The following is a 15,313-nucleotide window of genomic DNA, read 5'->3' on the forward strand; positions in this document are numbered from 1 at the left end:
GTTATGGGGTTGAGACAAAGCTTATTATATATACTTCAAAGAAATGAAAAGAAAATTAAAAAAGGTAGACTAAAGAATAATAAAAAGTAAAACTTTCGAATCTGTCACTAAATCAAATTGCTTTGCTTCAAGTGTTGAATCAAAAGGACGAAGCTTCAAATAATATTTTCCCCAGTTTTAGAAGAAATGATTGTTCTAGCTGGCAAGAATCAAGAGCAACGTGTCTCATCTAACTTTGGGCGATCGTTAATTCCGAGGCGATCAAGTCAAACGAACTATCATCGCCTTCCAAATTATTTATTTCATAACAGATCTGAAATCCCCGTCCCCACTCCCCCTCAACTGGCCACTCTTGTGTTTGGTGACTGATAAAAACGATGAACATCGTTAACGCATCCATCGCCAAACATGAATGCTAGTAAGTGCCAAACTTTTCTCCGTTTACGATTTGACACATTAAGTACTTACTTTGAGATCAACGATTCAGTGTGTCTCAAAGCACTCAGATTTCTGCTCTTATAAAATATTGAGTCCTCCCATTCAGATTTCTCCTGTGTGTCATGAGCCAGCCCATTCATGTATGGCAAAATTCTAAAATATACACTTGTAAGCATTTTATTTAAAGATTCAAACATGTGAATTAGTGAAGAAGAAGTCCATCTGAGACAAAATGTCTGAACCTCTCTCTCTCTCTCTTTCCCCTCATTTTTAGGGAATTTGGTAAGACATCTTCCACCTTTCAATTTACCCACCATCAATGAAGATCTGAGTCGAACTGAGAAATGGAAGATAGAAGTGAGGAGAGGCTCAAGGGAGCAGCGGTAAAATCCGCCTTGTTTCATCTTGCAATATAAAAAGACTATTATATCAGCGTAGACTGACTCCGCCACTAGGAGAGAGCAATATGGTGAAGAAAGAGAGAGAGGTTGAGAATTTTCTTATTCAATTCTTGGAAGGGGTCGAAGCCCAACACGTACAAACGGGTTGTTGGTAGGTCTACTGCTCTCCCCCCAACCAGACTTCCGTAATAACTCGCTCGCCTATTTATGCTTCTCCTTTATTGCAAGTGATCACTCGATTCGTCTAATTTGTAAGGCGGGAAGGGGTTTGGGGTCTCTCGATCTATCTCTCTTGGGTGAGTGCTTTGCGATCTTCTTAGACTAGATTCTTGGCTGATCTGTGAAGATGAAGGTGAGCGTGGTGTCCAGAAGTGGGAGAGAAATCATCAAGGGTGGAGTCGAGCTATTAGAATCGGTATGATCTCTCTCTGTCTCTCTCCCCAGCACGCGCACGCGATTATGGGCATCTCACTAACTTGTTAGATTTGCTTTTTGTTATCTATAGGCAACGGTTGATGATCTGAAAGCTGCAATTCATCACCGAAGTGAGTTCAAGATTTGTCTTTCTTTTCTTTGTTATGAGTCTCCCTTTTTTCCATTTTGTCTTCTCTTCGTTGGAACGTTAACGCTCTTTTTACCTTCGAGATGATTTGCAATTGAATCTCTGTATGGTCCTGATGATCTTCTTCATTGGTTGGTTGAACCGTGTGATTTTGAGGAGAACCATGCTCCGGATTTAGTGACTGTATGCTCTTATATCGATGTTGGAGTTGCTTGCTTGGTAGATCCTAGAGTCTCTCTCGTCCAAGTTTGGTTTCGACGGACGTTGTGCGTGGATCAATGTGGTTGGGTTTTTCTTCTCTCTGTAATTAGGTTTCCTAGGATTGAAACGGTACAGTTATCCTTCTCTTCTGGTTTATGGGTGGCCTTTTTCTGGCTTGGTCTGACAGCCTCCGACTGTCTGGCCGGCAGTCATGGTTCGATTTCCATGGGCTTCTCTCCTTGCAGAAGCCGAAGTTGCATGTGTATAAATTGGGTTTGAGGAGGTACGTCTAAGGTGTTTTACTGCTGCTGCAAGGTGAGGTTTTACATTCGGGTTCCACTTTGAACTCTATCGGAAAACCTATGCTGCTGTGAGCGGGTTCGAATGTGGCTATGTGGACTAGTGTCCATTTCTCTAAGAAGCTAGTGCTGAAAAGCCGTATGAGCTTCACATGCTTATGCGTTATGTGTCCTAATAACTGTTACTAATATCATTAGACAACTCTCTGTACGGCCAATATGTGTTGTCTTGGCCCTTCTCGGAAACAAGTCAGGTGAACATGTAACTAGATCTTTTCTCTGAAATTCGTAAATTAGGATATAAATAAACGGGTTAAATCCTAATTTTATGTGGCGATGCAGTCTCATTCTCTATAACATTCTGCAAAAGGTTTGACTCCTATAGCGATACTAACGACTTTCCCATCAGTTATCTATACTAGCACATGTAAACTCCACATTATTACCCTGTTGACAATGGAGAGCCGCATGTACTTGAGACGATCCTAGGTCCCAAGATCTTCTTGTATACTTTCCAGGGAAAGGATAAAGAACTAACAAGTACAATCCTTCATTGGTCTTCTTTGTGGTGGCTAATGCTTGTTCATTAGTATCTCCAGTTACAGGGAACATTCACAGAAAGTAAAATAAAAAGAATATAGAAATGAGGATACGTTCGTTACTTCATTACCTTTTGTTGAAGATTTGAAAACAGTAAAAAAGCTGAATTCTAGTAATATGGTCTTTTCCTTTTGAGTGGCTTTATAGTATTTGCTGTGGCATTTCTGTTTTTTGATTCATGATAGAGCATTGTCTTGGTTAGTTGGAATTTTTTGCGTACATGTACTATTAGAGCAATTTCATTATTTCATTAGTTCAACTCTATCCTCTCTTATTGCTTATGCATAGATGTTTTCGGTCCATTCTTTTCTGTTTATTTTGTCTATTAATGATGCGGCTATTTTTTCAGTTGGACTCTGTGTTGTGCTATCGATTGAAGTCTTGGTCTTATTAGTATCACCAGTTCAAGATTATGTCTAGAGGTCTTGGTACTGTGCAATAGTTTTCTTCTGCTCTCAAAATTTTAAATAACTCATGGTATGGTATCTATCCTGTCGTCAAGCCTAAATTGATCATCTTGACTTTATAGGAAATACTGCGTTATCCAAACAGAAATCGGATGCAAAACCATATTTTCCTTGACTAAGCAAATAGTATCCAAGCAGACTATTATTCTATGTATTCACTTGTTGAAGGTTCTATGAAGACGGGAAAAATAACGAGAAGTTTCAATAGTTAGTAATGAACCAGGAAAAATTTCGATCAGATGTCTCCTCCCCAAATATAGAAACTATATGTCCATATTGCTTGCAGAATGAACTGAGAGGAGAATGGTCATGTGGCAAGCAAAGTCAAGATATAGAAATCTATTTTACCTCCGAATAACTTTTCACGGAAAGACTGCAGTTACCTATTGAAGGGAATTTTTTCTTTTTATTCATTGAATGGTCGAGCTATTCAACTATCATGAAAACATTATCTTTTGCAGTCCATGATAGAAAGACTGGATACTCATGTAAACAAAATTCTTCTATCCTTTCTTTCCCTTAGGATGTAGTATAGGTTTCCAGCCAACACCTTGCTGCTGGATCCTTGATGATTGGCATGAGCTTCTGTCTTTTTCCAGTTAAGATTTTTATATGTTCAAATGTTGAGTTTTACCATTTGCGTATTTATAGCGGGCTTCATATAGTCTGCCAAGCGTCTTTGCCATTTCCAGATTCCAAAAAACTTGTTCTGATTCCACTATTTTCCTTTTATGCAGATAGAAAATACTATCCTTCCAGACAGCGCTTGACACTCCTCCAGAAACCTGGCTCGCAAGGGAGGCCTGTTGTCCTTGACTCCAGGAAGAAAGTCCGTGATTACTGTGAGGGGGACGGAGAAAAACTAACTGTGGTGTTTAAGGATTTAGGGCCACAAGTCTTTTACAGCACTCTGTTCTTCTGGGAGTATCTAGGCCCTCTTGTGATCTATCCTATTTTCTATTTTGTCCCTGTTTATGAGTATTTTGGTTATAAGGGACCCCGCGTAGTTCATCCTGTTCAGACCTATGCTATGTACTATTGGTGCTTCCATTACTTCAAGCGCATCATGGAGACGTTCTTTGTTCATAGGTTCAGCCATGCAACATCGCCACTCTCTAATGTGTTCAGAAACTGTGCTTACTACTGGACTTTTGGCAGTTATATAGCTTATTATGTGAACCATCCCCTCTACACTCCCGTTAGTGAGCAGCAAATGAAAATTGGCTTTGCATTTGGGTTGGTCTGCCAGGCTGCAAACTTCTACTGTCATCTACTGTTAAGGAACCTTAGAAGCCCTGGTGGCAGTGGTGGTTATCAGATCCCAAGAGGATTTTTGTTCAACGTTGTAACCTGTGCTAATTACACAACTGAGATCTATCAGTGGGTCGGGTTCAACATTGCGACACAGACTGTTGCAGGTTACGTTTTCCTTGTGGTGGCAGCAGCGATCATGACCAACTGGGCTCTTGCCAAACATCGTCGCTTGAAGAAGGTAAGATATTTATTGCTTGTTTATATGTTCACAAGTTATTGATTCTAGATATCATTGTCATTTTCATTTTCTTTTTCTCCTGTTCGTAACCAACATATTTTCGACTGCAGCTGTTTGATGGAAAGGACGGAAAACCAAAATATCCACGGAGATGGGTCATTCTTCCACCATTCCTGTGAGTCATTCCTCACACGGATTCCTGGTGTGGCGATCATGGAACAGTCTCTTTTATTTGTGTTGTTAATTTTAGGGTGCTGTTGTCGAAGGTTTCAATTAGTTCCCATTGTTTTAAGTCGCGCAGAACTGTTTACCCCAACTTATGGTAAAACTGATCATCAATTTCTGTTGCATTCAATTATGTCTAACAATCCGAAATACTTTACATGGTATATCTATCTGTATAAGCCAACAGGTCATTGACGTTGTTCACAAATCACAATTCTCGTGCATAATCTCCCCTTTGTTCGGGATAAGGTCTGCCTGGGGGTTAGGCCCCCATCCTTTGTTCTGGGCTTGTGGGAAGAGACTCTCCGCTAGGGTTTCCTTCTGTCCGCCCTTGCAGGAGAGACCGTGGGGCTGCCGCCGGGCCGCTGGCCGGCTCGGAGACCATAGAAGAAAATGAACGGCGGGAGACCATGGATGCGGAGTCGCGTTGCATTTCCGACAATGTTGTCGTCGGGATGGAAGTTGAGAGGGCGCCTGAGAAGGAGCTGGGGGAGGCGACCGGGGGTCGCGGCCTTCACGGACCTTGGTAGCGGTGGTGGAAGACCACCCAAATGAACCTGAGGAGGCCATTCTGCCTCTGGTGGTGCTCGAAGTGAATGGTAAGAAACGGATTTTTATCCCTATAGAATCTTATCAGGTGATTACTCGTCCAATCCACTTTGTTCAAAGGAAAAAAAATAAATACAAAGAATACAACTAAACTGAGCTTTATAGGTGAGTGGAAAGGGGAATATGTTGAGGGTGTGCGATGCTGACGGACATTGAAATCCTTGTTTCCTACAAAAGGCTTTTGCAGACTGCAGATTTAATCCTGTGAGAGATCGCATTTTCAAAAGAATCGTACATCTTTAATTCGCTCTCACCCAACCCTTCCAAAATGTGTAAAGAGTACATTATTCGATGTTCATAGTGGCTGCTAATGTCAAAAACTTAGTCGAGATTGTAGATTCTTCACAGGCATGGATTTGGATGATATTTTTATCTGCTGCTGGCCTGTTTGAGAACTTGGATATGAAAATCTCGAAAGAGAAGATGACGTATTGACGTTCCTTTCTCTCTGTGCTGGTCTTCCCCCTTTCTCAAGAGTCTGCAAACTAGAGGTCGATTCTTTACACATGCCAAGTCAAGCTGGGTAGGTTAATCAAGAGAGCCTGACGACTCGTGCCCAAGGTTGGCGCTCGGGGGCTCAAACGGCAGAAATTAACCTCAACTCAACAGCCTCAGCTAATCTGAGGTTCTACACAAAATAAAGTGCACCTTTGCTGTAGTAAGCATGCACACGGACAAGACCATTTTAATTGATATTAGTGGTACAGAACTACAGATAACCAGACAAAAACGAAATACCGCAGAAACAAAATGGAAGGCACAGAGCAAAAAGGTTCTAAGCAGCTATAGCACAATTGGTGTTTGTATTTTCATTGTCATTCCAGATGATAGAATTCACTTGTACATGAAAAATGAATATTATCTAGTCTCTGGCAAATGCACTTGCCTCTCACTGAGATGGTCCATCAGCACAAATCAGCAAATGTTTTGCAAGTTGTTCCTTTTCATTGTGTTTGACATGGATAGGTACAGAGCCAGTGATATATCCTCCTCTTGAAGCACCACATGTTTAATTCATATAGCACTTCACTCGTGGTTCAGGATTTGGAATAATCCTTGGAGGTCAAGAGATGCCTTGTTTAGAGAAAGTACTTGAAATCTCAGTGTGCATTCATCTCCTTAGGCAAAAAAACAATACTTGAAAGCAGCTGTTATAAAAGATTTGCGTTGTGACAAGTAGGGTTGCATGAATATGGACAGTCGATTAGCTTCACTTCTTCTCTGTCAAAGTACCAATCTCCAACAGCTTCAGCAATAGTCTGTTCCTCAAGTAAAAGGGCTATTTCTTAGTCCACCATATGAAGAAAGTTACAACTTACAACATTAGATTAAAAGGCCATCGCTCATATAGCAAAAAGCTAGCATTCATACCTTGTTACTCAATCTTGGTGAATCTGCTGAATGCCATGTGCTACCTATCCATGTTTGACAATGTGCAAAGCAAGAATTCACAAACAGGCCTCTCGATTTAGATTTTGGCAATTCATTCAATGCAGTGAGTAGCTTGTTCCTGAATTCTGTGAAAAAACCATGAATAAAGTTAGGAACCAATATCAGACTATGGGTCACTTCCCAAGTCTAGTTTTCCAGATGTTAACTGAAATGGCATTACAACCTTGCAATACTTTTATCTGGGCTCCTGTACAACTGTCAATGCTCCGCTTACACTTGTCCCATTCATGACTTGGATCTGCTGAATCTGGCGCTAAAACGTTTTGTATCTGAAATAGTAAGCAAACAACTAAATTAAGTTATAAACTGGAAAACCAAAAGTATGAGAGATACAGATACGATGCATGTATACATTCACCTGCCAAAAATCATAAGCTGGGTTGACAATAAATAGTGGAGTCCGTATGCTTTCAATGATGGATTCAGGAAAGAAGCACTAGAAAAATCCATTCAAAGCAAGAAATATATCAGAATTAGCTAATTGCTTCTACTTGATGTCATTTCTGTACTAGATGTAATATTTCAAACACACCTGAGAGGGTTTCTTTCTAGAGGTGCAACCATTAGGAAGAACTTTTGCTACATCCTGTCATCCAAGGAGGAAAAAAGGTTGCGCACTTTAAAGTTTAAAATAAGACCAGAATTTCAATGAAGACAAAAATAAAAAGAAAAATGTGAGAAGCAAGTAGATAACCACAGTAACATACAAATAATCTAAAAAAGAAGTAAAAAGAATCGCATGGAGCAAAAGCCAAAATGCTGATATAAGGTTTGCATTGCATGTCACTGTGGCTTCATCAGGGTAGATTCTGATCCAGGTAAGATGACAAACCAACAGAAATTGCATACAGAAAATAAGATGTCAGCAATAAACAACATATTCTGCACCATTTATACCTAGTATGGAAATAGAACTGCATATGGGTTGACTACTAATTTACCTTGATATTCCTCAGCATTTCTAATTTGTTTGAACTCAATGTGGTGGTTGGGTTGGGGAAGGGAAGAGAGAGAGAGAGAGAGAGAGAGAGAGAGAGAGAGAGAGACGGAAAGAGAGGACTTTTTGTACATCTGACAGGAATCTCCTGCCAAGTGCAGTGCCTGATATACCTTAATGGTTGTCTGATAAACCAGGACTTGGCATGAAACAGAAACCATTGGATGCTTCCTTTTCTGGAAGCAGTTTCATCTTAACAGAACCATTATGCCAGTGCAAAAAGTAGTTTAGTGATTCTCACATGTTTTGTTCACCAAATATATGAGAAACCACAAATCTACAGGATATGGTCCATCCTAGCAGTCAATATACAAATAGGAACTCATCAATACACAGATATGTACCATTGGCCACTTTGATATAAAACGTAGAAATTATAGTTAAATCATGCAGAGAAAATATTGTATACTTTTACAGATTAATTATTAAAAAAAAATGTATATGCAGGCATAGAGAAACTATAATATCTAGTGCCAATTAATGAGAACAAAGGCAGATAAGGACAGGACACAAGGATTGGGGGAATCATAAAACCAGAGGGCAGTAACCTGCAACGTGACCACTTCATGATAGAAGGTCAGCATAGTGCTCTTTCCAGAAATATCCTTTCTGCATGAGCAACAAAACTTGACAAATTAATCCAGTAAAGAAGTGATCAAGTCAATTAATCTAGCAATCGAGCTTGAGCTAACAAGATGTCAATTCACTTAGAAATGATAGATGGAAGAGATTGAGCTTACAAGATGTCAATTCACTCGGAGATGTTAGATGAAATGCACTATTATAAACTTTGAGATTCAAATAACTTACATCATTAAACGGTGCAAACAATAAAAAATAATTCTTATATAAAAAGATGGAAAAGTATCAATTATGTATTAAATGTCAAGCTCAAGAAAAAAAATAAAAATTCTTTTGCCCCATTCGTGCTTCTAATTTACATAAGCATGGAGAAAATAAATAACACAAGAAGATAAAAAATTTCCTGAAAGATCAACTGTTTAGTATGCATAACAGGTGCACTACCAAGCATATACCTACATATAATTAAAAATAAAACTCATGCTTCATTAAAATTAGACTATAAAAAATGGTTCAACGGGAGGGTGTTCTGAAAATCAGTCATGTCAGACCAAAAGTTAGGGACCTTGAACACACTCATTCAGAAAAAAGCCTCCATCCGCAAGGCATTTGACAGTGGCATCTTTGGGCAACAGTGATTGAAAGTCGTCACAATGTAGAAAGGTTGCCAATCCTCCAGCAGAGCACCCTGAAAGTAAAGCCTGCATGCACGAGCAGCACAACCACACGGTCAATTAGCAAAGGCTTGCCAATCACCAACTTTTCATCCATAAAATAAGAAAATAGGAAAAATGATGTTGCTCAATGGGTTACCACACTTAAATCTGCCATTATCATTTCTTCATTAACAGTTCAAACCATGCTGTTAGAAAGAAATGAACATATAAAATGTTCTTAAGTACGCCATGTATGCACATAAGGTCATTCAGCAAGGAATACACATAAATAGAAAGATTATCATTGAAAATCAAGTTAATAGAAGAATCCTTTTTTAATGAAAGGGTGAAGAAACAGAACCTGAATATGCTGAGGTTAAAATGAAACGTATTAAAGGTGAAGGTCTTTTCTCACTCTGGAAATGATAAATAAGTACGTGAAAAGCATGCATTGAACAGTTGTTTACTAATAATCTTCAACTAAAGAAAGCTTAGGAATTGAAATAATTAACCCTGAGTAAATACTATTCATCTTAGAGAGTGAAATGGCTAGCCCCTAACGTGGTTCTTCTTGAATGAGCACAAGTGGTTAGTATTGTGCCTTTATCAAGGAGTAGATACACCAAATTTGGTGTGTGCATTTACAGAGAGACGGTTCTGTAAAAAAATGTTCTTGAAATGAAGATAACCATGGTACTCAACCGTGCAATTTGACCATTTTATATCTAGTCATGTAATGCTTTGAATTCTGATATAGCTAGCCATGTAATGCTTTGGATGATGAACATACTTCACAAAAAACTAAAATACTCATCCAGCCCATATATTTGCAGAACTATTTGATCTTTCAATCCTTTTTAACACTGATACAACAGAACTCCACTTACAATATACTGACATAATGTGAACTTTGAAGCTAATTAAATGCTGATAGAATTTAATAATTAACAATTAATGAATTAGAATACTTCAGTAATACCAACAACATGGAACTGGTTATCTACAACTTGTTCAATAACTAAACTCTAAAGTACTGCTGGTACTGTGAGGGATTCAAAAATCATTGGATGAGAGCAGAAAACAAAAAACCAATATGCAAACTATAAAAACTGCAATGAAATATTTTAGCTTATGGTATGCAGTAATAATAGAAAAAAAGAGCACCAAATTATGAAAGGGGTAATTGGGTAAATAGAGACCTTTTGAGCAACAGCTAGACCTTTTGACAGAAGTTCATTCATGATCTCTTGCCAGATTTTCAGCCCTCTAAAGAAAAGCTTCGATCCGTCCTATGTTAAAGAGTACCATGAAAAGATAAAAGGGTTACTCATACATCTGCAGTTCTTAGTGTTTCTTCAGAAGCAATAGCATGTAATATAGTGATTGTCTGAGAAATGATGAATGAAATAGTGGAATTTCACAAGGCAAGAACAAAATCAATAGCAACAGCTAAATGCAATGAATTCCTAAGCTACCTTAACTTCATGTTCAACATCTCCAGCAAAAGATGCACCATCACAATAACGTAACTTGACCCGGTTCCAGTTGAAAAAATCTGCATAATGTGCTATTCATCATAAAAAATATCTCTGAATACGCAACTAATTACAGATGGAATACTGTTAACTTATTAGATGTTAAGAACATGTCCACATCCACCATTAGTGAGAAGAAAATTAATTTATCTAAATCACAAGTAATAGTTGTCAGCATCCATATTTTTTACGCATTCATAATTTTTTGTTGTTTGGGATAGCAGTGGAAAGGGAAAGACAGAGATGCCAAGGAACCTGTGCATAAATATGCTAGTAAAGAACATGAGAGTTGTGAATGTTCATATCAGTGCTTATTTCTACAATCGTCTTCTCCATAGCATAAAATATTAACAAACTCAATGGTCAAAAAACTGTACACCTTTACAATATTCTTTCCATGTTATAAGGGTAACCTTAGGTCATGGTATTACATGTAGGAATACTAGCCAAAGGACAACTTTTATAAATTACAGACTTAAGGATCATGATGCAATACTGCCAACCAGAAAATGACCTGATTCCTTTATCGTCTCTTACCACTTACATGCCTGTTGCATAAACAAATGCAGGATCCATGTAAACTGAAAGCGATTAAGAAGCCAATCCCAATTATAGGAGAACAGTATTGACCACTATCATCAGTATTTGAAAACATCACAACAATATCACCAATTTAATACTCCCTGGTAGAAACTGGAAAATATCATGACTAATTCAAAATGTTTAGCTTAAAACTCCTTTTTTTCTGTTTGCTTTTAAGCCATTCCAATGATCTTTTGTAATTTTTGCAAGAAGACATCAATGAACACATTATTTCAATACCTTTTTCAAATAACTTTTATTTTTACTTTTTTAAAGAATTCCAAGATTTTGACTACATTTTCTTGAGAAAACCAATTTTGTGAAAAAAAAATCTAAAAATTGCCCAGAATAACATTAGTGACTATCATTACATACACAGACACACACACAACATATATAGAATTCACAACATTGTAATTTTGAAAAAGGGCAAGCCAATAAGATACAAACGATGATGTGCTACATACAAGGGTTTTCTGATGGAGAACCACTTAAAATTCCAGAAAAGACAACAGGTTGCATAAGTGTAGAAGATCCTAAGATAGTCATCTTGCGTGCACCACATGATGCCATGGTATTGCACCATCCACCACCCTGCATGAAGGGAAAGTATGAAAACTTCCACCACAAGAAGTTAAAAGCTAAAAGTGGATACAGGCCGATTCAGGTGACATCCTGAGTAAAGAGTTCCATTTACCTAAAGGCAAGATAAAGACACCATAACTACGCCTATTTTTCTGAACTTTTCCACAAGGCTATAACATAAAGGCCTAAGACATAAGAGAAAGCATAAAAAATAAATGGAACTTAGAACACAATTCCATCAATTTGGGAACACATTAAGTATGTCCTTCATAGACCACAAGGTCCATAACACGCTTGTAGAATCTTATTTATTTTTGCACTTTCCCAACAAGGCAAAACCAAAGGTTCTAGACCTCTTCCCTTTCTTTCGAGAGGAAGTGCTGATAACATCCTACAATGCGAATATGATCTAGTAAAGTGTGTCCAATTGATTAGTCACACAGATCATTGAACTCTAAGTAAGCCTAAAGTTTTAGATCAGCTCATTGAACCAACAAACCAGAACTTCCTTACGCTCATTATTGCTTTCATCTATGGATAAGTTTGTTCAGATGAACAACCATCAATTTGTGTTCAGAGTCTGATCAACTTCCTGTTCTTATCTAAATTAGTTCTAAAGTTACTAGCCGGCTGGACCAAGCAGTTCTTAGGCCCCATCTAATTCAATCAAAGTTGACTTAAAAAAAATCATGAGATTGAACTTTGATGGGAGAAATGATCAAATGGCAGGAACTGAGATTGGATTTTGCCATGCAAATGGCACGAGGCAGAGAAAATCCTGTTTATAGTTACTGGGCTACAACTGTTTTACTGCCTTGGATGTTTGTTATAGTCCGCCAAGCGCCAAGCCATCTGCCATATTCCTGGCAGAATGGCATATTTTTATGGAAAAGACTTTGAAACATACGACGCCTTGACAACGCTTTAAAGCATTGCAGACAAGATAAAATGCAATAAATAGATATCGCAAGCAAGTAAACTTTTTTTAGTTCAGATAGGCCGAGGACGAAGCCCCGTCATCAGCCTCATATTGGCAGCCCTCGAGTTGGAACGGAACGCCGTCACCAGCCTCAAAGTGGTAGCCGTCGAGTTGGAAAGCCCCTACGATTCCCAGTGCTTAACTTCGACATGGCAGCGTCAGGCCAATGGCTCCGAACACACGACATCCCATCAACTTAGTGACTTCCGTAACTACCCTCTGTCCGAGGAGCGAAGCCATGTTGAATAAGTAACTGTAATTTTTGCAACTGCATCGTTGTCACCAAGACAGGGTCAAAAGGTTACCTCTATATGAAGAAGCCAATTTTTTGAGCCAGATCCATACCCTCTTTGAATGTGATAAGCAGGTGGACTTCCATCTAGGCAAACTACTCATAAATAATGGTTAGCGTATAAGCATTCCTTCTTTCTGAAAACTACAAAAAGGGAAATATGGTGCAAGTGATACAATAAGAAGTTCATCTCCCGACTAGAGCTGTTATGAGCTACCGTGTGAATGCAGCCACTTGTTCAGAAAGGGGGATAGCAGGGTAATTTGCAGAGAAATTTGCAATATCCCAACTTAAAGCTCCGAAGCAAAGGTGGAAAACGGAAAGCAAGAAAAGGCAATCAAGCAACGAGTTCCCCAACAAACAGAATTTCGCGGAATTCGGAATGTGTGGAGGAATTCATTGGTTAAAAAATAAGGAAGACGGGAAAGGAACGTGATACCTGCTCCTTTTGATTCGGCATCCTGCAACAATGTCAATTCCACCAGAGGACTGTTCCCAGCGATCAGTGGCTCGCTCGGAGACCGCAGCGAGACTTTGAGCAGGACGGTGATGATCACGAACGCCACCAACCCGAACGCGATCCTCCCGGCAGACTTCCTCCACCAGAGATCGCCAAGAGATCGACGATGATGTATCAATGCCATGTTTAAAATTCACGAATCAAGAAACAGCATAAACGACGTTTTCGTCCGAGAGAGGAGAATGAACCAACGGAACTCTTGGATCTTTATACCAAACAGGAATCCCGCCCCCGGCAATGTTGAGCCGCCGAATAGTGGACGATAGTGCACGATAGCTGATCCTACCAGGTTGAATTCCAGATTTCAACGTAAAACACCTGGAATCGGACGAGAATCGCCAGACACTCGGAAATGGCCGAGGTGGTCGAAGTCCCTGGAGATTTTTGAAGGCGCGCGGGAGGCAGCAGAATTTTATGGGCCCATCAGATAACTCCGGTGGGCAGCAAATGGCAGAGGATCCAGCACGATACTGTCGAGAGCACGGAAAAGATCCAGCAAATATTAATATGACACTCAAACCCCTTCTTGTTTTAACCAAACCTAACCTTATCGCTCTGACTTATATGGTTGATCCGATGAGACATCGAAAAAGTTTTACGTATATTTAATATTAGAAGAGTTTTCGACATTTTCTTTCTCCAAAAAATGGGAATTCATAAAAAAGATGAGGGGTTTATGAAAATTGACAAGTAGTTATCACCACATTAAGGCAATATCTATCAGATTCAATATCTTTCAAGAGTACTAATATTTCGACATTTTAAAAAGTGCATTTTTGAATCACAAAATCTACCGAGAGTCAATTCTTATCATGTAGATTATATTTATGTGGTTAGTTTTCGTCAAAACTACCAAATAAGATCGATACCCGATCTAAGAAATAAAATTCCAGTCAAGCATAACTAAAGGAACTGGCACTTGAATTGATTCTGCTCTACTATGCTCATCTCAACTCAATTCATCAAGTTGACAAGCCGAATTCGGACCAACTTAATACGAGTAATGAGTAGAACACCAATGGTCTTTTAGGTTTATTATTTGTCAAATGTGCTCAATAGTATCTAAGGGTGGAGAGAGGATTTTTTTTAAGGGCGGGCCAAACAGTCCAACGAACTTATCTGGGTACGGCCAAACTAAACCCGAATCTAAAAAATATGTTATCCAAACAAAAATTTTCAACAATGCATTTTTTTTTCAGTTAGTTAGAGTAGGGCCACGGCCTAGGCAGGCCCCCCCTCCCTCCGCCCCTGGTTAGTATCTACAAGATCATTGCTTCTTAGAAAATCACGCTGAAACTAGCTTTTAAACTTTTGTCTTTACTTTTTAATCAATTCTTATAGTCTTTTGTCATTTTATTTTTCACACCATAGCGCACATGCTTTACCACAGTCAGGCTCAAACTGGTCTTATCCAAATGAATATCAGAGTCCAAATCAATTCCAATAAAATGCTAAGCACATTTAAACATGGCTTTTTAACTCATATTTGTTTTTAGAAAATCACGTCCAAATCTGAATCTGTATCCGATTAAGTCACACTTGATTAATTTGGAGTAAAGCCTTCGGTTGGCTTGAAACCTACCTGTTTATAGAACAAAGGGTTATACAGTGTGATACCAAGGGCTATACAGTGTGAGACGAGCGTCGATAATTAGTCTTTGGGTTGACTGAGTTGGTGCATTCTTATTTAGCCAAGTCACCCATACTCTTTTATTTTACTGTCGCATCGAATTGGGTGTGCATCGGATATGGGTGCTCCTTTGACTCAACACACTAAATTTCTTATATAATATATGTTGTTCTCATATTTTTCAATGCAAGACATATATTATATACATT

The 15,313-nt window shown here is 38.8% G+C and overlaps 2 protein-coding genes across 2 annotated transcripts; one reads left to right on the top strand and one right to left on the bottom strand.

The window, feature by feature from the left end:
* The first annotated feature begins 718 nt into the window (after nucleotides 1–718).
* On the top strand, nucleotides 719–4,849 carry LOC116255717 (very-long-chain enoyl-CoA reductase). The gene is made up of 4 exons (XM_031631647.2): nucleotides 719–1,254; nucleotides 1,345–1,384; nucleotides 3,706–4,460; nucleotides 4,571–4,849. Exons 1-4 carry the CDS (start codon nucleotides 1,186–1,188, stop codon nucleotides 4,637–4,639), a joined length of 933 nt encoding a protein of 310 aa, XP_031487507.1. The 5' UTR covers nucleotides 719–1,185; the 3' UTR covers nucleotides 4,640–4,849.
* Nucleotides 4,850–6,056: 1,207 nt separating this feature from the next.
* LOC116255716 (pectin acetylesterase 5-like) lies at nucleotides 6,057–13,983 on the bottom strand. The gene is made up of 12 exons (XM_031631645.2): nucleotides 13,394–13,983; nucleotides 12,968–13,050; nucleotides 11,566–11,692; nucleotides 10,457–10,536; nucleotides 10,181–10,270; nucleotides 8,902–9,026; nucleotides 8,292–8,352; nucleotides 7,279–7,332; nucleotides 7,105–7,182; nucleotides 6,910–7,015; nucleotides 6,666–6,811; nucleotides 6,057–6,553 (listed from the first exon to the last, which is right to left on the bottom strand). Exons 1-12 carry the CDS (start codon nucleotides 13,596–13,598, stop codon nucleotides 6,446–6,448), a joined length of 1,263 nt encoding a protein of 420 aa, XP_031487505.1. The 5' UTR covers nucleotides 13,599–13,983; the 3' UTR covers nucleotides 6,057–6,445.
* Nucleotides 13,984–15,313: the final 1,330 nt, after the last annotated feature.

Source organism: Nymphaea colorata, chromosome 6, assembly GCF_008831285.2.
Source record: "Nymphaea colorata isolate Beijing-Zhang1983 chromosome 6, ASM883128v2, whole genome shotgun sequence".
NCBI classification, from domain to species: Eukaryota; Viridiplantae; Streptophyta; class Magnoliopsida; order Nymphaeales; family Nymphaeaceae; genus Nymphaea; species Nymphaea colorata.

Coding starts and splice junctions, on each gene's coding strand:
- LOC116255717 (XM_031631647.2), top strand. CDS start 1,186: ATGAAGGTGAGCGTGGTGTCCAGAAGTGGGAGAGAAATCATCAAGGGT. Junction 1,255..1,344: donor GAGTCGAGCTATTAGAATCG/GTATGATCTCTC, acceptor TGTTATCTATAG/GCAACGGTTGATGATCTGAA. Junction 4,461..4,570: donor AACATCGTCGCTTGAAGAAG/GTAAGATATTTA, acceptor TTTCGACTGCAG/CTGTTTGATGGAAAGGACGG.
- LOC116255716 (XM_031631645.2), bottom strand. CDS start 13,598: ATGGCATTGATACATCATCGTCGATCTCTTGGCGATCTCTGGTGGAGG. Junction 9,027..10,180: donor GTCTAGCTGTTGCTCAAAAG/GTCTCTATTTAC, acceptor TCGTGCATGCAG/GCTTTACTTTCAGGGTGCTC. Junction 7,183..7,278: donor CTAGAAAGAAACCCTCTCAG/GTGTGTTTGAAA, acceptor GGATTTTTCTAG/TGCTTCTTTCCTGAATCCAT.